General features: G+C 38.1%; 1 protein-coding gene across 2 annotated transcripts in view; it reads right to left on the bottom strand.

The window, feature by feature from the left end:
• The window catches only part of LOC150081124 (uncharacterized), a 1,253,880-nt gene that overhangs the window by 154,897 nt on the left and 1,074,585 nt on the right, over positions 1-24,398 (bottom strand). For both annotated transcript variants that reach the window (XM_090381132.1, XM_090381131.1), the window contains exon 35: positions 9,029-9,061. In XM_090381132.1, the coding sequence (XP_090237258.1) occupies positions 9,029-9,061 (33 nt within the window). The remainder of the gene's footprint in view (positions 1-9,028; positions 9,062-24,398) is intronic.

Here is a 24,398-nt window from a genome sequence, read left to right as displayed (position 1 = left end):
TTTAGCCATATTCATCTTTAGTCCAAAATCCTTACTAACTGTGCATAACTGATTAAGATTTTCCTCTAATTCTTTGGGATCGTGGCTTATGACCACAATGTCAACTGCAAATTGTAAATGGTTTAGGTTTCACATTGACTCCTTTCACATTGACTCCGTTCACATTGACTCCTTTCTGCGACCAGTCTAATCTTCTGAAAGCTTCCTCAAGGGCAGCAGTAAACAGCTTCGGAGACATTGTGTCTCCTTGTCGAACTCCTTTCTCAATTTTAAATTTTCTACTATCTCTGTCTAGTCCAATAAAGGAGGTAGCATTCTCATATATTTTATTCAAAATCATAATATGTGGGGTATCTATGCCTTGTCTTTCCAGTGCCCAAAACATTGCCTTATGCTGTATGGAGTCAAATGCCTTTTCATAATCCACAAATGCCAGGCATAATGGTGTTTTATATTCATTTGCTTTCTCCATTAGCTGTGATATTACGTGAAGGTGATTCATAGTTGAGAATCCTGTCCTAAAGCCAGCTTGCTCTTTCGGATGATTCTCATCAAGTATTCTTTCTGTTAGTAATAGATGCCAGTTTTTGTGTTATGTCTCTTCCTCCCAATTTTAACAACTCTACAGTAACTTCATCTTCCCCTGGGGCTTTCTGATTCTTCATTTTCTTCAATGCATGTTCCACCTCATTAGGAAGAATATCGAGTATGTCGTATGTGTTGCTAATTTGCAATCCATCTTCCTCACTGCTGGCATCATTCCCTCCTCCTTGTATAATTCTCTATAGTAGTCTTCTGCTATTTGAATTATGCCTTCTCTGCTGTTTATAAGTACACCATCGCTATTCTTCAGCTTCAGTATCATTTGTCTTTCTGTACTGCTCATGGCTGTTGATTTAAATCCTTTGTTTTCCCTTAATGCTTGTTCTACTTTTCTTGTGTTAAATCTTCCTATGTCCTCTCTGAGTCTCTTTCTAATGGCTTTGCATAACTCAGTATACTCAATTTTTTCCTTGTCAGTGTTTATCTTGCTCTTCATTTTTCGCCTTCAGTTCATCATAAGTGTTTCTTGACTAATTTTTTCTTCTTTGGATTTCTTTTTCCCTATAGGTTTCTTGGGCTTTATCACTTTCAGAAAGTTGTAATATTCCTTGTCGATATCTTGGTCCCGAGCAGTCTGCAGAAGCTCAAACTTGTTCTTAAGTTCCAGTAGACACTGCTTTTTCTCCTCTTCTGTTATCTCAAAGACCTTTGTATTATTTACTCAAGTCAGTTTTTTCCTTTCCTTTCCTACATCTATATCAAGTGCATTACATTGCAGATCTTACCATTCTGTGATCACTTCCAACATTTACCTTATGCAGGATGGTAACATCATTCACAATATATCTTCTGTTAGTGAGGATGATAATTGCAGTTAGTGTTCCCTGTCATCAAAATCAATTGCAAATGTTCATCTGTTAATGCTAATCTGTAATGAGATTTTATGTATCATCTTTGAAAATGTCTTTTCACTCAGATATGTAGTGCCAAGTATTGATATCAATCCATGAGCATATGATTTCAATTGAGCATATTCGTCACTTGGAAGGCATTTATAGAATTTTATTAGATTCTTCTCTTGATATTTCCTTTTAGCATGTCATTACATTGCAGATTAATCACTTCCAATATTGAAGGTTAGGTGGAAGCTCCTCAACTGCACAGTTAAATGGATTTTGAAATATGCTAATTTATTTTGCACTTGTATCGAGGTCCGAAAAACACAACTGGAACTATAGTTTGAGCTCGGAAAATATGTTGTCTGAGCAAATTTGTATGGGAATGGAGATCTCACTTTTTTGTTTTAACTTTTGACAGCACAAAAAGTGTATAAAGCAGCATAACATTACTTGTGATTCAAAAAGCGTTAGTTGTCATTGAAATGACTTCAGCGCAGTATAAGTTTCACGTATAAGCGCTGTTTTGCCTTGTAATTTTAGGTTGAATTCATTAAGATACATTATCAAGTTTGCAGCAAAAGCTAATTTCCAAAGCCTTTCAGTGTTTGATAATAGTGGTTGAGGGCAGTTCTTCTTGTTCAGAAAAATTTCAATCTCGGCCCTGAGCTCAAAAAATTGTAATAAAACTTTACCACTGCTAAATCATCAAACTGCTGGTAGGACAATTCAGGATATTCAGCTTCTGTTTCTGATAAAATTCTTGGAACTGACAATGGTTAAGTCCACGAGAGCGAATGAAGTTCACCATTGACACTACTGGTTCAATGATACACGACAGATTCAAATATTTTCCACAAAGTATCTGCTGATGAGTAATACAATGAATAATCATAGGCTTTAAACACCTTGCATTTTCACAAGCTTCATAAATTTGTCCAACTAAGCCTTTTCCTTCTCCACACATTTTTACTACCATCAGTTGTAATACAGCTTAGCAGATTCCACTTCGTATTGTACTGAATTAGTGTTTTCTCAACTTCTTTAAAAATATTCTCGCCTGGAGTTGTTCCATGCAGACTATTCATAAAAGCTAATTCTTCGGTCATTTCAAACTTTTTTCATAAAAAAAAAAAAAAAAAAAAAAAAAAAACTTGGCATTGACTCCTTCAATAAACAACAACAACAGCTGAGCAGTGTCGGAAATATCTGTTGACTCATCAAGACCAAGGAAAATTACTCGAAATCATTTGCCTTGTTTTTTAATTGACTACTGATGTTGCTCCCAATGACCTCAACTCTTCGAGCAACTGTTCTCGCCGAAAGGCTAATAGTCTTAAACAAATCTATTTTCTTGGGACACATTTCTTCAGCTGCTGTAATCAAACACGATTTAATTAACTCACTCTGTAAATGGCTTTCCTTGCTTGGCTAACAAATGAGTTACTCAGAAACTTACTTTGGTTGCAGCCTCATTTTTATTTTTGCGAAGAAATTCTGCTGTGATGAGATATTCCATTTAAAATTTTTCTAACTGTTGCTTTCCTGTGGGTTGAGAATACAGGCTGACCTCGATTAACACGATTAATTCATCCCACGAGCGCATCATGCAAAACGGAAACATGTTAATCGAATATAATCAATAGGAAAAATTATTTGGTCCTTGACCTTCTGGAATGTCCATAAAGAATTTTAAAAATACTTTTTAAATAACTTTTTAACTGTATACAATGTAAAAGATAAAGAAAATAATTATGGAATTAAATGTTTATTGCATAAAACAGCAGTTCTTAAACTGTGCGCCGTGTAATATTTAAAATTTTCGAGGGTAACACAGTGATACTCGAGATCTGTCGGACACCGCGCGAACTACTAGCTCGAGGTAGTTCACAGTTTCAGCATTTCTTATTAAGTTGTTTGCACCTAACTACTAAATGGAACTGTTAGGTATTTCTTTTGGTCTGGGAGCACCTTGAAAAAATTACTGAGACACTAAGGGCGCCGTGAACCGAGAAAGTTTGGGAACTTCTGACATACAATACACAATAAAGAAATGACTGTTGCGGAAATATTAGCATTAGCATTAGTAGAGGCATATGATGCAAGAAAGCAATCTTATTCAGCATCAGCCAAAAAAAAAAAAAAAAAAAAAAAAAACAACCACTACTCCCATTTCACCCCTCCGTTCGTTCGAAATACCTGTCCAGCTGAGCCTTAAATTTATTTAGGCTATCAACTTCAACAACAAGCGATGGGAGTCTATTCCACAAACCAACTGCCCGCTGGCTAAAGGCAAATTTCCGCACATCTATCCGACATCCATCCTTCCTCAATTTGAATTTATGCCCTCTCAGGTGATTATTCTGAGCAAGAGGAAGAATCCCATCGGCATTGAGCATGCTCAAGCCATTCAAAGCCTTATACACCTCTATCAGATCACCTCGCCGATGCCTAGTCTCCAGGCTCTGTAATTTGCAAAACTTAAGCCTTTCTTCGTAAGAGCAACCCTTTGTTCCATTCACTAATCTTGTTGCCCTTCTCTGTACTCGTTCGAGCAGCTCTACATCCTTCTTGAAATGAGGCCTCCAGACCTGTATACAGTACTCAAGGTGTGGCCTGACCAATGCCTTATACAAGGGAATAATCACATCTTTATCCCTGCTAGAAAAATTCCTGTATATCATTGACAAGACACCATGAGCTACTCTTGCAGCTCATCTGCACTGCTCAGAGAACTTCATATCTGCCTGCACAATTACCCCCAGGTCCTTTTCATTCTCTACCACTGTCAGCGTAGTACCACAGAGTTGATACGTTGATCTGGGGTTACTGTTTCCCATATGTAGTACTTTACATTTGTCAATGTTAAACTTCATTTGCCACCTCTCAGCCCATCTGCTCAACCTTTCCAGATCCTGTTGCAGCAGCATAGTATCAGTAGTGTCCTTAACAACCCTGCCAACCTTGGTATCGTCTGCAAACTTGGACATTAAGCCTGATACACCATCATCAATATCATTTATAAATACAGAAAACAACAATGGACCCAACACTGAACCCTGAGGAACTCCACTAATAACATTAGTCCACGTTGAGCAGTGTCCACTGATTACGACTCTCTGTCTTCTGCCACTCAACCATCCCTTTATCCATAGCAGCAATTTGCCTCCAATGCCACACTTCTCCAATTTGTGCAGCAGTCTTCCATGCGCAACAGTATCAAAAGCCTTTCTAAGATCCAAATATATAATATCAAAATTATTCCCTGCATCCAGTTCTTTTGTGACTACATCATAGTATCCAATCAAATTGGTCAGACAAGACCTGCCCTTAACAAAACCATGCTGTGTCTGAGCTATAACTGAATTCTTGTCCAGATGATCCTGCAGTGCTTCTTTAACCAGTGCCTCCATTAATTTTCCTGGAACCGAAGTTAAACTAACAGGTCTGTAATTACTTGAGTCAGCCTTTGATCCTCCTTTGTGAATTGGGGTTACATTTGCACATCTCCAGTCCATGGGTACCTCCCCTGAGTCCAAAGAAGCTCTCATAATTATGGCTAGGGGGTTTTGCTTACTTCCTTTGCTGCCTCCTTTAATATAACTGGATAGATCCCATCCACCCCTGGTGCCTTTTTTATGTTTATCCTCAGCAATTTCTCCTCCACTTTCCTCTCAGTTATTAGAAAATAATCTAGCTCACTGCCAATGTTTACTTCACCTACGACATTCCCCTTCCTGAATAACTCCTCATGTGTGAATGTAGATGCAAAATACTCGTTTAGATTGTTAGCAACCTGAGCAGGATCCTCAACTGTTGAACCATCAACATCCAGTGGACCAATCTGATTCATCCCTTTCCTTCTTGAGTTTAAATAGGTAAAGAACTCTTTTCTGTTTTTCTTTGCGTCCTTTGCCAAGGATTTCTCATAATCTGCCTTTGCCTGCCTAATCTCCTTTGTGACCAACTTATATCTATCATAGGCTTCCATGTCACCCATTAATTTGTATGTATCCCGTGCCTTTTTCTTCTCTGCCATATGTCTCATTAGTTCATCTGACAACCATTTAGGCCTGAACCTTGAACAATATTTCTTGGTTGGTATGTAAAGCCTGGTAGCTTCCAAGATTAGTTCCTTGAATGCTTCCCATTTTGAATTTGCTGTTGGTAACATCATCAGTTGGTCCCACTGTATAGAATTTAAATACTGTCTCAGACCATCATAGTCGCCTTTACGAAAGCAAAAACCCTTCCCTTTGCCTCTGATGGTAGTTACCTCCTTGAGTAAATCCCACTTCAGCACACTGTGATCACTGCCACCCAGTGGTTCCTTTATCTGCAGATTCCTAATGCATGAAGAATCACTACTGATAATCAGATCAAGAGTATTACTCCCTCTAGTTGCCTCCCGAACATGCTGGTGTAGAAAACAATCATCCAATAAATCCACAAAAGCCCTGCTAGTGTGTGAGTGACCAACCCACAAATTCCAGTCAATATCTGGGAAATTAAAATCTCCCATTATAAGACTCTCTGATTTACTGGCCCATTCTATTTCCCTGTACAGTATCTTATTATACTCATCAGAGTCATTAGGCCTATAGCACACTCCTACTCTCAATTTTGATTTACCTATGCTTATGTCACACCAAACTGACTCGACACTGCCCTGTCCATCAATGTCGACTGGCTTCACTTCCTTGGATTTTATGTGTTTTTTAACTAATAGCATAACCCCTCCTCCCCTCCTGTCCTGTCTATCCTTTCTATACACATTGTACTCCCCAAATTCCAGTTCTGCATTCCTTATATCTGTGTGACACCACGTCTCTGATATCCCAACAATATCTGCCTTTGATGTTTTGAGCAATACCTCAAATTCATCAAATTTATTTACTAAACTCCTAGCATTGGTGTACACGCAAGTATACCTGCACTTTAACAGATATTTATTTAAACAGATATTTATTTTAACAGATATTTATTTATTTATTAACAGATATTTATTTATTTATTAACAGATATTTATTTATTTGTCACTATACCTGCACTTGTTTCTATTCTTAGCTACCCTAACACAACCCATGTGTTTACTTGTATCACAATGACTTCCAGCAGTCTCTGAAATATCCTGCATCTTGTTTTTCAGGCTTCTGCTCATTCCAATAGAAGCAGTGCAAGAATCTCTTTCACCTCTGCCAGTGGCTACTGTTAATCCATTAGTCTTTGTCTCCCCCCAAGCTAGCAGTTTTCCGACCCACCTAACACTGCCTCGATAGCATCAGCAAATATTCTTGCATATTTGAACAATGTTGACTTTCTCTTTTCATCAATCAATTTCCGATAGTCGACAACAATCTTCTCTGGGCCCTGGCGAGATAAATATCGCAGAAAGCCTCAAACCTTTTGTTTGAGGTTCTCTGCGATACAAAAGATTTCATCTAATTCTTTTACCGTTATCTCCTTCGTGGTAACATTTTCATCTGGCTCATTTAAAAATTTGAATTTTTATGCAAGTGTGCATTGACTTTATTAGCAGGAGACAAACAAGCAACACGTCTTCTTCTTCCGATGGTTGATGGAACACACCGAGGTGGGCAGCAGGCAAACGCTTGTTTATTGACCGTACAACTCGCAGTAAGCTTAACGTGCGATTCAAATCTTTTTCGACTATCACATAAAAAAAAAAAAAAAAGATCGTGTTAACTGTAAATTTGCATCGTGTAAAGTGAAAAGTGGTATAATTTTTCAAATAGTGTTAACTGAAAATTGCATTAATCGAACTCGCGTTATGCAAGGCCTGCCTGTATTGTGATAAGTGCTTAGTATATTGCATTCTTTTAGCACCACTATAATGTCATTGCATAATAAACACAATCTTTGGCATTTAATTCGATAACAAAATAATCCACACTCCACAGAACATTCAAAGTCTAATTTTCTCTTCTTTTCCTGTTATGACATGATGGGGCTGCACTGGTAATAAAATAAAAATAAAATGTCACGGTAGGGTGAAATGCATGTCACTCAAAATTCCGTCAAGTTATCACTGCATCACTATGATTTGTAGTGTGAAGCGATGAGAGCGCCACATATGGTCTCTGTCGCAACTACTCAACTTTGCTGTTGCAACGCAAAGCAGCCATAGACAATACGTAAAGGATTGAGGGTGGGTGTGTTCCAATAAAACTTTATTCATGGACACTGAAATTTTGAAATTTTAATTTCATAAAATTTTCACATTGTCACAAAATATAATTCTTCTTTTGATTTTTTTTCAACCATTTAAAAAAGTAAAAACCATCCTTAGCTTGTGGGCCATACAAAAACAGGTAAAGGGCTGGATTTGACCTACAGGCCATAGTTTGCCAGGCCCTGATCTGGAAGATTCCCCTGTTGTAGCCTCGATGCCAAAAGCTTTGCCTTATTCTTCTGCAGTTCAAGATCCCTGACGAGGTAATTAAGCTCACTTTCTGTGATCTTATATGGTTCAAAAGGATAAAGGTTTGGACAAAATGATGGATCCCTTGACATATCCGGCTGCTGTACTTCTTCGTGTATATCAAGTTCATCTTCATCAGAGTACAGAAAAACAGTTGAGTGGTAGTACTTCACCTTCAGGCATGGGATGAATTGCAAATTCATCCCATGCCTGAAGGAGACATACCAAAATGGTATATTTGGGTATGTCACTGTCACTTTTTCTTCACTGTCATCCCTTTTCTAATAAGAGGCACCATGCAGAAGTAACAGTCTGTGTCATGATTTGTCGGCTCCCTCCATATCGTAGGCACTGTGACAGGCATAAAATGGTCCCTTTCGATTCACCCACGCATTGAGTTTTGATGAATAGGTAGTGCAACATATGTGGGGAGCTCAGTTCTTGTCCTGGTCACCTATTTTACACCCAAAGTACAAGAAGTAGACCTTTTTTTATGGCTCGGGTTAAGGGATGCTTCTTGAAGCTAATGTGACTTCTCTACTTACGTAACAGAAGTCATCCAGATTATTTTCACAATTATAAGGATATTAATCTTACACGACACAAATACTGTGCAAAAAGTAGAATCTCACAAAGAACAACCATTAACTGAGAACAAATCATCTTGCACCTAGAACTTATAACCTAGTGTCGTGAAGGTGGGAAATTTATCTCAACTTGATTAGTGAATAATTTTGAAAAATTAGTAAGTGATGTCAGTGAAAGTGAAATAAGGTATTTTAGTTTGCTTTCTTGGAATCATTTTTCAAAACTGAAGTGAATAACAACAAGGAAATGATTTTCTTGCAATATAATGAAGCATCTGATGTGAGATAAAAACACGAGGAGAAAAATTGAGAAAGCAGAGAGGAAGAAACCCAAGTTAAAGAAAGAAGGCAAAGAGAGCAAGAAAAACATGAATGGTCTTAATGTAAAATGTATAGCTATGCTGCCACTGTTGTAAATAACTCATTGATTTTTATATCTATGTGTTTCTTTGCTCTACTCTATTGTTAAAGCAATAAATTAGCACCTGTAACATCAATCAGCATCTCTAGTCATGAAAAATTTTCCAGAACTGTATAAAAAATTTTTTATTAGTATTTACCATTCCAGTCGGTCCCATAGATCCTGTAGCTCCCTAAAAAAATCATTAAAGAAATCATTAAATTACTTTTATTAAAATATTTTTATTTTATTTACTTTAATTATTTAGCATTATTTATTTATCTTTTGAAGTACCTACTAGACAAAGATTTTCAATACCATAATAACTATAATTCAGCATTTGTTTTAGAATATTATTTTTTAATTATGTTTTACATAAATACAGCCGACTCGTGATTACATGTGCGGTGGAATTGACTGGGATCTCTATGATCATGAAAGTCTCAGACACCCTAAGTTGAATAACAAGAAGAATTTAAATGTATATTTATAAACTATATTTTATTTGTTTATATTTTGCAAAGACTCAATAAATAAGTTCCTTTTGACTTCCTCAGAAACTCCATCCCCACCTTTATTTTCTGCCAACCACATCACTCTAGTGGTATTTCAGTAATCTTTAGGTTTTAATATTATGGTTAACTTTAACATTCTTCTCAATTTTTTTTAAAATTCGTATCAATGTGAGTTTGAACAAGAAAATTTAATGGATCATTTTTCCGATAAGATTAAATAAATTTAATCTTACATTACAATTAAATTAAATAATTAAGATTAATTAAATAAAGAAATTATAAACTAATCTGGGAAAACAGAAACAACCATCCAGGCCTTTTGATGATTTTTATACAAAACAGGAAAATTAGAAAGATTTAAATGTTCTCAGTTTTTTCGACTTACCGATAACGAGCATGGACAATTAGCATTAGCAGAGGCATTTGATGCAAGAAAGCAAGCTTATGCAGCATCAGCCAAAAAAAAAAAAAAAAAAAACCACTTCCACTTCACCCCTCTGTTCGTTCCAAATACCTGTCCAGCTGAGCCTTAAACTTATTTAGGCTATCAACCTCCACCACAAGGGATGGAAGACTGTTCCACCAACCAACCACCCGCTGGCTAAAGGCAAATTTCCTCACGTCTATCCTACATCTGTCTTTCCTCAATTTGAATTTATGCCCTCTCAGGTGATTTTTCTGAGCTAGAGGAAGAATCCCATCAGCATTGAGCATGCTTAAACCATTCAAGGCTTTATACACCTCTATCAGATCACCTCGCTGGTGCCTAGTCTCCAGACACTGTAATTTGCAAAACTTAAGCCTTTCTTCGTAAGAGCACCCCTTTGTTCCATTCACTAATCTTGTTGCCCTTCTCTGTACTCGTTCCAGCAGCTCTACATCCTTCTTGAAATGAGGCCTCCAGACTTGTATACAGTACTCTAGGTGTGGCCTGACCATTGCCTTATACAATGGAATAATCACCTCCTTATCCCTGCTGGAAAAATTCCTGTATATCATTGACAATACTCCATGAGCTACTCTTGCAGCCCGTCTGCACTGCTCAGAGAACTTCATATCTGCCTGCACAACCACACCCAAGTCCCTTTCATTCTCTACCACTGTCAGTGTAGTACCACAGAGTTGATACGTTGCTCTGGGGTTGCTGTTTCCCATGTGTAGTACTCTACATTTGTCAATGTTAAACTTCATTTGCCACCTCTCAGCCCATCTGCTCAACCTTTCCAGATCCTGTTGCAGCAGCATAGTGTCAGTAGTGTCCTTGACAACCCTGCCAACCTTTGTATCATCTGCAAACTTGGACATTAAGCTTGATATACCATCATCAATATCATTTATAAATACAGAAAACAATAATGGACCCAACACTGAGCCCTGAGGGACTCCACTAATAACATTAGTCCACGATGAGCAGTGTCCATTGATTACCACTCTGTCTTCTCCCCCTCAACCACCCCTTTATCCATAGCAGCAATTTGCCTCCAATGTCACACTGCTCCAATTTGTGTAGCAGTCTTCCATGTGCAACAGTATCAAAAGCCTTTCTAAGATCCAAGTATATAATATCAAAGTTATTCCCTGCATCCAGTTCTTTTGTGACTGCATCATAATATCCAATCAAGTTGGTCAGGCAAGACTTCCCCTTAACAAAACCATGCTGTGTCTGAGCTATAACTGAAGTCTTGTCTAAATGATCCTGCAGTGCTTCTTTAACCAGTGCCTTCATTAATTTTCCTAGAACAGAAGTTAAGCTCACAGGTCTATAATTACTTGTGTCAGCCTTTGATCCTCCTTTGTGAATTGGGGTCACATTTGCACATTTCCAGTCTATGGGTACCTCCCCTGAGTCCAAGGAAGCTCTCATAATTATGGCTAAGGGTTTGCTTACTTCCTTTGCTGCCTCCTTTAATATAACTGGATAGATCCCATCCACCCCGGGTGCCTTTCTTGTGTTCATCTTCAACAGTTTCTCCTCCACTTTACTCCTAGTTATTTCAAGATTCTGTAGCTTACTGCTAGAGTTGAATACACCTCTGGCATTCCCCTTGCTGAATAACTCCTCATGTGTGAATGTCGATGCAAAATATTCATTTAGTTTGTTAGCTACCTGAGCAGGATCATCAACAGTTGACCCATCAATATCAAGTGGACCAATCTGATTCATCCCCTTCCTTCTAGAGGTAACATAAGTAAAGAACTCTTTGCTGTTTTTCTTTGCATCCCTTGCCAAGGATTTCTCATAATCTGCCTTTGCCTGCCTAACCTCCTTTGTAACTTGGTTGCATATCAACTTGTATCTATCATAGACTTCTGTGTCATGTGTTAATTTGTAAGTATCCCATGCATTTTTCTTCTCTGCCATATGCCTCATTAGTTCATCTGACATCCATTTTGGCCTAAACCTTGAACAATATTTCTTAGTTGGTATGTAAAGCGTAGTAGCTTCCAAGATAAGTTCTTTGAATGCTTCCCATTTTGAATTTGCTGTTGGTAACATCATCAGTTGGTCCCACTGCATAGAATTTAAATACTGTCTCAGTCCATCGTAGTCGCCTTTACGGAAGCAATAACCCTTCCCTTTACCCCTAATGGTAGTTACCTCTTTGAGTAAATCCCACTTCAACACACTGTGATCACTGCCACCTAGCGGTTCGTTTATTTGCAGATTCTTAATGCATGAAGAATCACTGCTGATAATCAAATCAAGAGTATTACTCCCTCTAGTTGCCTCCCGAACATGCTGATGTAGAAAACAATCATCCAATAAATCCACAAAAGCCCTGCTAGTGTGTGAGTAACCAGCCCCCAAATTCCAGTCAATATCTGGGAAATTAAAATCTCCCATTATAAGACTCTCTGATTTACTGGCCCACTCTATTTCCCTGTACAGTTCCTTATTATACTCATCAGAGTCATTAGGCCTATAGCACACTCCTACTCTCAATTTTGATCTCCCAATGCTTATGTCACACCAAACTGACTCAACACTGCACTGTCCGGCGATGTCGACTGGCTTCACTTCCTTGGTTTTTATGTGTTTCTTAACTAATAGCATAACCCCTCCCCCCTTCCTATCCTTTCTGTAGACGTTGTACTCCCCAAATTGCAGTTCTGCATCCCTTATATCTGTGTGACACCACGTCTCTGATATCCCAACAATATCTGCCTTTGATATTTTGAGCAATACCTCAAATTCATCAAATTTATTTACTAAACTCCTAGCATTGGTGTACACGCAAGTATACCTGCACCTGTTCCTATTCTTAACTACCCTAACACAACACATGTGTTTACTTGTACCGCAATGGCTCCCAGCAGTCTCTGAAATACCATGCATCTTGTTTTCCAGGCTTCTGCTCATTCTAATAGAAGCAGTGCAAGAATCTCTTTCACCTCTGCCAGTGGCTACTGTCAATCTATTGGTCTTTGTCTCCCCCCAAGCTAGCAGTTTTCCGACCCACCTAACACTGCCTCAATAGCATCAGCAAATATTCTTGCACCCTTTCTATTTAAGTGTATCCCATCCCTGTAGAAGCAATCTCTCCTGTTAACAAGTACAGTCCAGGCTGAAAAAAATTTTACCCCTTGAGCCTTGCACAATCTTTCCAGGGCCGAATTGATCGACAAGGCTCTCATCATATACTCCCTCCTATCGTGTTTGGGCAGAATAAATCATTGGGACACACAATCTGTGTGTCCCAATGATATTTGCCCACAGAGCAGGTATTTTTCTCAGTAATGCGTACCATAATAACTGAGAGGAAAGTGGAGGAGAAATTGTTGAAGATAAACATGAAAAAAGACACCCGGGGTGGATGGGATCTATCCAGTTATATTAAGGGAGGCAGCAAAGAAGTAAGCAAATCCTTAGCCATAAATATGAGAGCTTCCTTGGACTCAGGGGAGGTAATCATGGACTGGAGATGTGCAAATGTGACCAAATTTACAAAGGAGGATCAAAGGGCGACACAAGTAATTATAGATCTGTTAGTTTAACTTCTGTTCCAGGGAAATTAATGGAAGCAATGGTTAAAGAAGCATTGCAGGATCATCTAGACAAGACTTCAGTTCTAGCTCAGACACAGCATGGTTTTGTTAAGGGGGAAGTCTTGTCTGATCAATTTGATTGGATACTATGATGCAGTCACAAAAGAACTGGATGCAGGGAATAACTTTGATATTATATATTTGGATCTTAGAAAGGCTTTTGATACTGTCACATGGAAGACTGCTGCACAAATTGGAGCAGTGTAGCATTGGAGGCAAATTGCTGCTATGGATAAAGGGATGGTTGAGTGGAAAAACACAGAGAGTGGTAATCAATGGACACTGCTCTTCGTGGAATGATTTATTAGTGGAGTCCCTCAGGGTTCAGTGTTGGGTCCATTGTTTTCTGTATTTATAAATGATACTGATGATGGTATATCAGGCTTAATGTCCAAATGTTTAATGTTTGCAGATGATACGAAGGTTGGCAGGGTTGGTAAGGACACTAATGACAGTACGCTGCGATAACAGGATCTAGAAAAGTTGAGCAGATGGGCTGAGAGGTGGCAAATGATGTTTAACGTTGACAAATGTATACATATGAGAAGCAGTAACCCCAGAGTAATGTATCTCCCAGAGCAACAAAATTAGTGAATGGAACAAAGGGGTGCTCTTACGAAGAAAGGCTTAAGTTTTGCAAATTACAGTGTCTGGAGACTAGGCACTGGTGAGGTGATCTGATAGAGGTGTATAAAGCCTGAATGGTTTGAGCATGCTCAATGCTGATGGGATTCTTCCTCACGCTCAGAATAATCACCTGAGAGGGCATAAATTCAAATTGAGGAAAGACAGATGTAGGATAGACGTGAGGAAATTTGCCTTTAGCCAGCGGGTGGTTGGTTGCTGGAATAGACTTCCATCCCTTGTTGTGGAAGGTGATAGCCTAAATAAGTTTAAGGCTCAGCTGGACAGGTATTTCGAACGGTCAGAAGGGTGAAGTGGAAGTGGTTATTTTTTATTTATTTGGTTTTTTTTTTGGTTTTTTTTGGCTGATGCTGCATAAGCTTGCTTTCTTGCATCAAATGCCTCTACTAATGCTAATGCTAATGTATCAACTCTGTGGTACTACACTGAGAGTGGTAGAGAATGAAAAGGACCTGGTGCATAAATGTGCAGGCAGATATGAAGTTTTCTGAGCAGTGTAGATGGTCTGCAAGAATAGCTCATGGTGTCTTGTCAAAGATATACAGGAATTTTTCTAGCAGGGATAAGGAGGTGATTATTCCATTGTATAAGGCAATGGTCAGGCCACACCTAGAGTACTGTATACAAGTCTGGAGGCCTCATTTCAAGAAGGATGTAGAGCTGCTGGAACGAGTACAGAGAAGGGCAACAAGATTAGTGAATGGAACAAAGGGGTGCTCTTACGAAGAAAGGCTTAAGTTTTGCAAATTACAGTGTCTGGAGACTAGGCACCAGCGAGGTGATCTGATAGAGGTGTATAAAGCCTTGAATGGTTTGAGTATGCTCAATGCTGATGGGATTCTTCCTCTTGCTCAGAATAATCACCTGAGAGGGCATAAATTTCAAATTGAGGAAAGACAGTTGTAGGATAGATGTGCAGAAGTTTGCATTTAGCCAGCAGGTAGTTGATTGGTGGAACAGACTTCCATCCTTTGTTGTGGAAGTTGATAGCCTAAATAAATTTAAGGCTGAGCTTGACGGGTATTTGGAACGAAGGGAGGGGTGAAATGGGAGTGGTTTTTTATTTTTCTTTTTGCTGATGCTGCATAAGCTTGCTTTCTTGCATTGTATGCCTCTACTAGTGCTAATGCTAATAATAGGCCCATCTCATCAACATTATAAACGTTTTTCTCATAATTTGCTATAACTGAAGCAAACTTACTTTTCAAAGGACTGCTGCCGATTCATCTGCAGAAAGTTTCTTGCCTTGAATATCTAGTTCATGTATACTGTGTCTCAGTTTAAAGCTTTTCAGCCAACCCAAGCGTGCCTTAAAATCTTCATTACCTCTTAATTTTTGATTAAAATCCAATGCTTTTCCACACAACACTGGGCCAGACATTTGTTCACCTTTATTATTATTATTATTATTTTTTTCTTCAGAAAAAAATAAAATAAAATAATAATAAAGTGCACTCTCTAAAGCGGTATTTTCCTGCTAGATCATCCTTCACTATCCATAATCAACCCAAATTCTGTTATAGCATTGAAATTTTTCTTGATGTCATAAATTGTTGAAGCCCTCACACATTAAATTCTTTGGAGAGATTTCCTACTAAATTTTCATCTTTTCTAATTGTATTAATAATTTCTGTTTTTTGTTGCAATATTAAAACTATGCATTTTCTTTTCGTTCACATTTTACTGTAAAAAAAATTGAGAAAAATAATAAATCGCACAGTTACAGGCCGATATTATTCTTACCAAATCTGGAGCTAAACTAATCTGAAATTCGCTCATAGTTTCCAAGAAAACACAGTAGTGTCTTTGTTTTTATAGTTTTATGGTTGTGACCTCTATAATTCTATGTGGCAGGCACTTCAGAAGTGTGCTTTGAAAAATATCAAATTGCAGTTTTCGGTTTACTGGGCTTTTTGTTTGTACAATCTGTTATAAATGGGTAGTAAACTCAATCTTTTGCTTATTAGAATCAAAATTCAATTTGCAAACGTGATCACTATAATCGGAGTTTACTGTACCGTAAAAAAAGGAAGAAAGATCAGCCTTTCAAATTATTCTGGACAAATGACCTTGAGGATAATTAACTTCCGGATAACGGACGTTATACTATATATAAAAGTTCCTGTATATCATTGTAAAAACCTCATGAGCTGTCCTGGCAGCCTGTCTGCACCACTCACAGAACATCTTATCTGACTGCATGATTGCCCATAGATCAATTTCATTCTCCACTACTCTGAGTACTATGTGGTCCTACACAGTTGATATGTTAATTTTGGACTGCTGCTACCCATAATGCATTACACTGGTTACTATTAAATATTGCCACTTCTCAGCTCATCTGCCTAATTTTCCAGATCCTGCTGCAATAGTACCTGACACCCTGCCAACCTTTGTATAATATGCAAAATTAGACTTTAAGCCTGATATGAATTCATTAATATCATTTTTAATACTGTAAACAGTAAGGTACACAACACTTAACTCTGAAGGACTCCACTAATAACAGAAGATCAAGAAGAGCAGTGCCCATTGATTACCACTCTTTACTTTTCAACCATCCCTTATCCTTAGCAGAAACTTACCATTGCCACAGTGAAACTTGCAATGCCACTGCCACACTGTTCCAAATTCTACAGCAATCTTGTATGTGGAATAGTGTCAAAAGATTTTCTGAAATCTATGTATATCTATGTATATTATATCTATGATATTAAAATTGTTTTTTATATCCAATTCCTTTTTTACTGTCATTAAAACATTCAAAATGTAATGTCATTTTCATTATGTAATAAAAGAAGAGAATTTGAGGTGGCATAAGATGAAAACTAATCTGTATATCTATATCAACAGAAACAGAATCACCATTCCTCCAGAATGGCTTCCATGCTGCTTTGTTTGCTTAATAAATTTCAATATGCACTTCAGTGTCCAAATCTCTGTCCCCCCCACCACCATCACCCCATCTCATAGCCCAGTTACAATAAACAACTCATAATGTTTACACATATTTCTAAGGTTGGCAATATTATCAGCTGCAATAACCAGTATACGATTGCATCAGTTTGTTAGCTCTAATAATGCTGAAGATAAGAGTAATAGTTGAAGAGATTTTTATGCTATACAAATTTTATCTGAATGTAGTTCAGTGTTTTGTGCTCCTTTTGTATTTTTCATTGCATTTTCTTGTATATATTATTTTTATAAATCATGTAAGATCATTAATCAAACATTTTCTTATTACATCCAGTCATGAAAATGTGAATTTTAACATGTGGGCTGATTAATTACTTAATCAGTAGTGATACAAAGCACAGCGTAAAAGAAATTAATAACGAAAATCCTAAAAATACACTTAAAAACTGAGTGAAAAAAAAAAAAAAAAAAAAAAAAAAAACACATTTTTTTTTTTTAATGAAAATCCCAAACACAAGAGGTACAATAGACTATCGAAATAATGGTACTCCAAATAACAGAACATTCGAGCTAACGGCACATCGAGATCATATGTTTACATACAGTGCAGATGTTTTGCAGTGCCGAAAAAACAAAACGGCGTCACATGATTACTGATTTGTTTACATTCACTATTTTGAAAGTGAATTCTGTACTGATACTGCAGATTATACCGCTGTTTTGCATTTATTTTAAATTAAAAACCCCTCACTATGGCCTCTAAAGTTAATAAACCTCATACAGAGAAGAAAAGAACAACATTAAAGCTTAGCAACAAACTTGATATAATCCAAATTAGGGTCACCCAGAAGTTAATTCATATACCCATGTGCCAAGGGCTCACATCTGGTGAGTATGGGCATGGCAAACCTAGGGTCCTGAGCTGGATAACATCATTCTTCTCTTTCTTGGCGAGTCCCTTCTACTTCTCCCTCCCTCCCTCCCTCCCTCCCTCCCTCCCTCTCTCTCTCTCTCTCTCTCTCTCTCTCTCTCAGGTTAAAGTGGGAATGGAATTTTTTTTTTTTTTTTTTTTTTTTTAGCTGGTGCAGCATAAGCCTCAGGCTTCCTTGTACCATGTGGCTAAGAATGTGTATTGTGTCTGTAAATTGTGTGTGTTTTCTCGTCGATTTGTCTGTTTTGCTGAATGAAAAACCAGTTTCTGGGGGGAAAAACTTTGCTATATACACTTGAGACTTTCTAACTCAGCCATTGAGTGAAAAAAGCCCATAAAAATTCCTCGCATCATCGACAAGATCAAACCCAGGCCTCCTACACCTGGTGTGGGGATGACAATGATGATATCATTGTGCGTTTAGTCTGGGGATTCCCGCACAGACTAAATTTGATATAAAATTTAAATAAAAAAAGAATGGGGCATAAGCAGGAGTATATTAATGATAGAATATAACATTAGATCATCAACGTGTTTACATTTTTTATGTGTAGTTAATAAAATTGCATTCTTAATCAATTTCTTATTTAGTTCTCATTAGTTCTGCATTAAATATAATAAAAATAAAACTTTCCAGATAATGAAAAATCAAAATAATGACACCTTGAATTCCTGATGGTGCTGTTATTCTGAAAGTCTACTGTATTAGAACCGATAGTATTTACTACCATGCATGGGCTGAAGGTTGAGAAGATGAAAGAAGATACTTATTGACACTGGACTTCAATTTCAGTAAATTGTAATTTTCAGGAAATACATATGAAGGAAGGTTGTTCCAGAAAACGGAAGCTGAATGAGTAAATGAGGAAGAAGAAAAGTTGGTGCTGTGAGTTTGAAGTTGGACAGTAAAAGGATTTTGACTGGTTGTGGCATGTGTTTGAACTAGTTTGGAAGATAGAGTAGGAATTATAGAAATCAATTCAGAACAGTGCTCATGGAAGTATCTACAGAAAATATGGAAGTATACACTTAAATAGAAAGGGTGCAAGAATGTTTGCTGATGCTATCGACGCAGTGTTAGGTGGGTCGGAAAACTGCTAGATTGGGAAGATACAAGGACTAATAGATTAACAGTAGCCACTGGCAGAGGTGAAAGTGATTCTTGCACTGGAATGAGCAAGATTCACTTTCTATTGGAATGAGCCGCAGCCTGGAAAATAAGATGCAGGATATTTCAGAGACTGCTGGGAATCATTGGGGTACAAATAAACACATAGGTTGTGTTAGGGTAGCTAAGAAAAAGAACAGGTGCATGTATACTTGCGTATACACCAATGCTAGGAGTTTAGTAAATAAATTTGATGAATTTGAGGTATTGCTCAAAACATCAAAGGCAGATATTGTGGGGATTTCAGAGACGTGGTGTTACACAGACATAAGGAATGCAGAACTGGAATTTGGGGAGTACAATGTCTACAGAAAGGATAGACAGGATAGGAAGGGAGGAGGGGTTATGCTATTAGTTAAGAAATGCATAGAATCCAAGAAAGTGAAGCCAGTCGACATTGCTGGACAGTGCAGTGTCGAGTCAGTTTGGTGTGACTACTCTCAAAATTGAGAGTAGGAGTGTGCTATAGGCCTAATGACTCTGATGAGTATAATAAGAAACTGTACAGGGAAATAGAGTAGGCCAGTAAATCAGAGAGTCTTATAATGGGGGATTTTAATTTCCCAGATATTGACTGGAATTTGGGGGCTGGTGATTCACACACTAGCAAGGCTTTTGTGGATTTATTGGATGATTGTTTTCTACATCAGCATGTTCGGGAGGCAACTAGAGGGAGTAATACTCTTGATTTGATTATCAGCAGTGATTCTTCATGCATTAAGAATCTGCAGATAAATGAACCACTAGGTGGCAGTGATCACAGTGTGCTGAAGTGGGATTTACTCAAAGAGGTAACTACCATGAGGGGTAAAGGGAAGGGTTATTGCTTTCGTAAAGGCGACTGCGATGGACTGAGACAGTATTTAAATTCTATACAGTGGGACCAACTGATGATGTTACCAACAGCAAATTCAAAATGGGAAGCATTCAAAGAACTTATCTTGGAAGCTACTAGGCTTTACATACCAACTAATAAATATTGTTCAAGGTTTAGGCCTAAGTGGATGTCAGATGAACTAATGAGACATATGGCAGAGAAGAAAAATGCATGGGATACATACAAATTAACACGTGACACAGAAGCCTATGATACATACAAGTTGATCTGTAGCCAAGTTACAAAGGAGGTTAGGTAGGCGAAGGCAGATTACGAGAAATTTTTGGCAAGGGATGCAAAGAAAAATAGCAAAGAGTTCTTTACTTATGTAAATTCTAGAAGGAAGGGGATGAATCAGATTGGTCCACTTGATATCGATGGGTCAACTGTTGATGATCCTGCTCAGGTAGCTAACAAACTGAATGAATATTTTGCATCGACATTCACACATGAGGAGTTATTCAGCGAGGGGAATGCCAGAAATGTATTCAACTCTGGCAGTAAGCTAGAGAATCTTATAATAATTGAGAGTAAAGTGGAGGAGAAATTGTTGAAGATAAATACAAGAAAGGCACCTGGGGTGGATGGGATCTATCCAGTTATATTAAAGGTGGCAGCAAAGGAAGTAAGCAAACCCTTAACCATAATTATGAGAGCTTCCTTGGACTCCAGTCCATGGGTACTTGGACTCAAGTACCCATGGACTGGAGATGTGCAAATGTGATCCCAATTCACAAAGGAGGATCAAAGGGCGACACAAGTAATTATAGACCTGTTAGTTTGACTTCTGTTCCTGGAAAATTATTGGAGGCACTGGTTAAAGAAGCACTGCAGGATCATCTAGACAAGACTTCAGTTATAGCTCAGACACAACATGGTTTTGTTAAGGGGAAGTCTTGCCTGACCAATTTGATTGGATACTATGATACAGTCACAAAAGAACTGGATGCAGGGAATAACTTTGCTATTATATACTTGGATCTTAGAAAGGCTTTTGATACTGTTGCACATGGAAGACTTCTGCACAAATTGGAGCAGTGTGGCATTGGAGGCAAATTGCTGCTATGGATAAAGGGGTGGTTGAGGGGGAGAAGACAGAGTGGTAATCAATGGACACTGCTCATCGTGGACTAATGTTATTAGTGGAGTCCCTCAGGGTTTAGTATTGGGTCCATTATTGTTTTCTGTATTTATAAATGATATTGATGATGGTATATCAAGCTTAATGTCCAAGTTTGCAGACGATACGAATTTTGGCAGGGTTGTCAAGGACACTACTGACACTATGCTACAGCAACAGGATCTGGAAAGATTGAGCAGATGGGCTGAGAGGTGGCAAATGAAGTTTAGCATTGACAAATGTAAAGTACTACATATGGGAAACAGCAACCCCAGAGCAACGTATCAACTCTGTGGTACTACACTGACAGTGGTAGAGAATGAAAAGGACCTGGGGGTGGTTGTGCAGGCAGATATCAAGTTTTCTGAGCAGTGCAGACTGGCTGCAAGAGTAGCTCATGGTGCATTGTCGATGATACATCGGAATTTTTCTAGCAGGGATAAGTAGGTGATTATTCCCTTGTATAAGGCAATGGTCAGGCCACACCTAGAGTACTGTATACAGGTCTGGAGGCCTCATTTCAAGAAGGAGGTAGAGATACTGGAACGAGTACAGAGAAGGGCAACAAGATTAGTGAATGGAACAAAGGGGTGCTCTTACGAAGGCTAAGTTTTGCAAATTACAGTGTCTGGGGACTAGGCACCAGCGAGGTGATCTGATAGAGGTGTATAAATTGAGCATGCTCAGTGCTGATGGGATTCTTCCTCTTGTTCAGAATAATCACCTAAGAGGGCATAAATTCAAATTGAGGAAAGACAGGTGTAGGATAGACGTGAGGAAATTTGCCTTTAGCCAGCAGGTGGTTGGTTGGTGGAATAGACTTCCATCCCTTGTCGTGGAAGTTGATAGCCTAAATCAGTTTAAGGCTCAGCTGGACAGGTATTTCGAACGAACAGAGGGGTGAAGTGGAAGTGGTTATTTTTTATTTATTCATTTATTATTATTTTTATTTTATTTTTTTTTTTGGCTGATGCTGCATAAGCTTGCTTTCTTGCATCAAACGCCTCTACTAATGCTAATTCTACAGTCTAGAGACAGAGTGTGAAGATACTTTGTTAGAGATGAGTCGTTAATTAACTGCCCTCTTTAGAATGGAATCTAGAAGCCTGAGAAAAATTGGGGGTACTGTCCAAGATGCTGGAACAATATTGGATGGGTAGGACAGGTTCACAATTTGTACAGAGTGAAAAACTGTGTAGATGGAAGAAAATTAATGCTGAGAGCAAAAGGAAAACTCAGTTTTTTAGATGCAGAGAAAGCACTATTTTTAATGTGCCAAGAGAGATTAGAAGTTAGGGTAATCCCAATAGAGATATGTCATCTTTACACTGCAGCAGAAGGATCCATTTTGCAAGATATGAGACAGGACTGAGTTTTAGAAGGATAGAAATTAACTAAGTTAATTTTGCCTCTCTGGAGAATTACCTGGAGACCAGCATTTAAGGAATTGGTAGTAGATATATATAAGAAGTTGAAGCTATTTGTGCAGGGCAAGGTTCCTGAAACTGGAGAGTGAAATGAAATGTGCTATCATCAGCCAAATTATGGATTGGATTTCTGGTCAATGGAAGGTCATTAATATATAAGAGATAGAGTGGGAGAAAGAAAACTGAAACTTGAAAAACTCCAGCATTAGTGGAGAAGTGTTTGTTTGTTTGTTATTTGGTTTTTAGGAGCATTAGCAACTAAGGCCATACTGCTCCGGGAAATGCGGTGGTCGTTCCCTGACCTTTCTGTATCCTCCGTATTTGGTGGTCATGGGCTCGAACCCCGGTCTAATTAAGAAGTGTGTGCTATGCACTGCTGCTCCTGCCCACCCGACTACGAAAGCACCATGGAGAATTGTAGAAAATAGAGAGATATCTACCATTATCCATAGTGAGCAGTTAGAGAAAAAACTGGATAGCCAATTACAAAAAACAGTTGGCAAACCATAAGATAGAAGCTCATTTAGAAGGTCTTTTTGCCAAACACGATCAAAATCCTTTGAAATGTCAAGAGTAACTGCTTGAATTTCGATAAACTTGTCCATAAATGGGTAACATAAGCCAGAATATCACCAGTGGATCAACACTGACAGAATCCATACTCTCAAACATTGATCAGATGGAAGGTTTCTAGCAGCTTAAGAGTTAGGAGTTATAGATTTCTCCATTACTTTAGAGAGTAGAAGTAATTGCAATGGGACGATAATTGGATGGGAGGGACTTCTCACCTATTTTAGGAAATGGCTGGATATCAGCAAATTTCCAAGCAGAAGTGAAAAAATACCTTTGGAATAAGAAAGTGAAAAAAAAAAAAAAAAAAAAAAAATGGTGACACGGAACTGGAGTAAGCTCAGGAGCACAGGTTTTGAGAACAATTGGAGAAATACCATCAGGACCTGGAGCTTTCGTTGCATCAAGATTGTTCAAATTCCTTCTGACTGAAGTAAGACCACAGGGGGCATTGAATGGAGTGTACTGGGAATAGTAAGAAGCAGTTTACCAAGATTAACAATACACAATTTAGACGAAAAGTAGGGTGCTAGCCAGTCAGCTTTATCTTTGGTTGAAGAGGCAATAGAAACATCTGGTTTTGACAGAGGTAGCAAGAGAGAGATGGGCAAAAGTTGCGGCCAAGAGCTTCGGCAAGAAACCAGAATGCTCGACTACCATTTGGAGGTGGAAAGTTTTCTACTCTTAGCTTGTCCGAAATCTAGTTTGAACTGATTAATGACTGCTTTACAATTATTGCGAGCTTTGGCGTATTCAGAAAATGAACCTGAATACAAGCCTATTGTGATATGCAACATTCTTATCTTGAACAGCCTTAGCACATTTATTGGACAACCAAGGTTTAAATAAATGATGAGATTTCAAGGTGGAATGTGGAAAAAATAATTTCGTCACTACAAAAATTATTTTATTGACCCGATATTAGCAAACATCGACATCAAAAGATTTAAAACAATAATCCAACCAAGGAAAAGAAGAAAAGAATCTACAGATCATCCCATTTTGCATTCTTGTAATGCCAAAGAACATGAAAGTGAGAATGGCCAAAGGTGCCTAGAGGATCACTCACCTCGACCGTGTACTTGAAAGGGTTGTTTGTGAGAAAAAGATCAAGGATTTTGGCTTTAGCATTAGCATTAGTAGAGGCATATGATGCAAGAAAGCAAGCTTATTCAGCATCAGCCAAAAAAAAAAAAAAAAAAAAAAAAAACACACACACCACTCCCATTTCACCCCTCCTTTCGTTCGAAATACCTGTCCAGTTGAGCTTTAAATTTGTTTAGGCTATCAACTTCAACAACAAGTGATGGAAGT

The sequence above is a fragment of the Mastigoproctus giganteus genome, chromosome 9, assembly GCF_048544385.1.
Source record: "Mastigoproctus giganteus isolate SK-2022 chromosome 9, ASM4854438v1, whole genome shotgun sequence".
NCBI classification, from domain to species: Eukaryota; Metazoa; Arthropoda; class Arachnida; order Uropygi; family Thelyphonidae; genus Mastigoproctus; species Mastigoproctus giganteus.
Note: the sequence above shows the minus strand (reverse complement) of the source record. Positions and strands in the feature narration are given on the sequence as shown.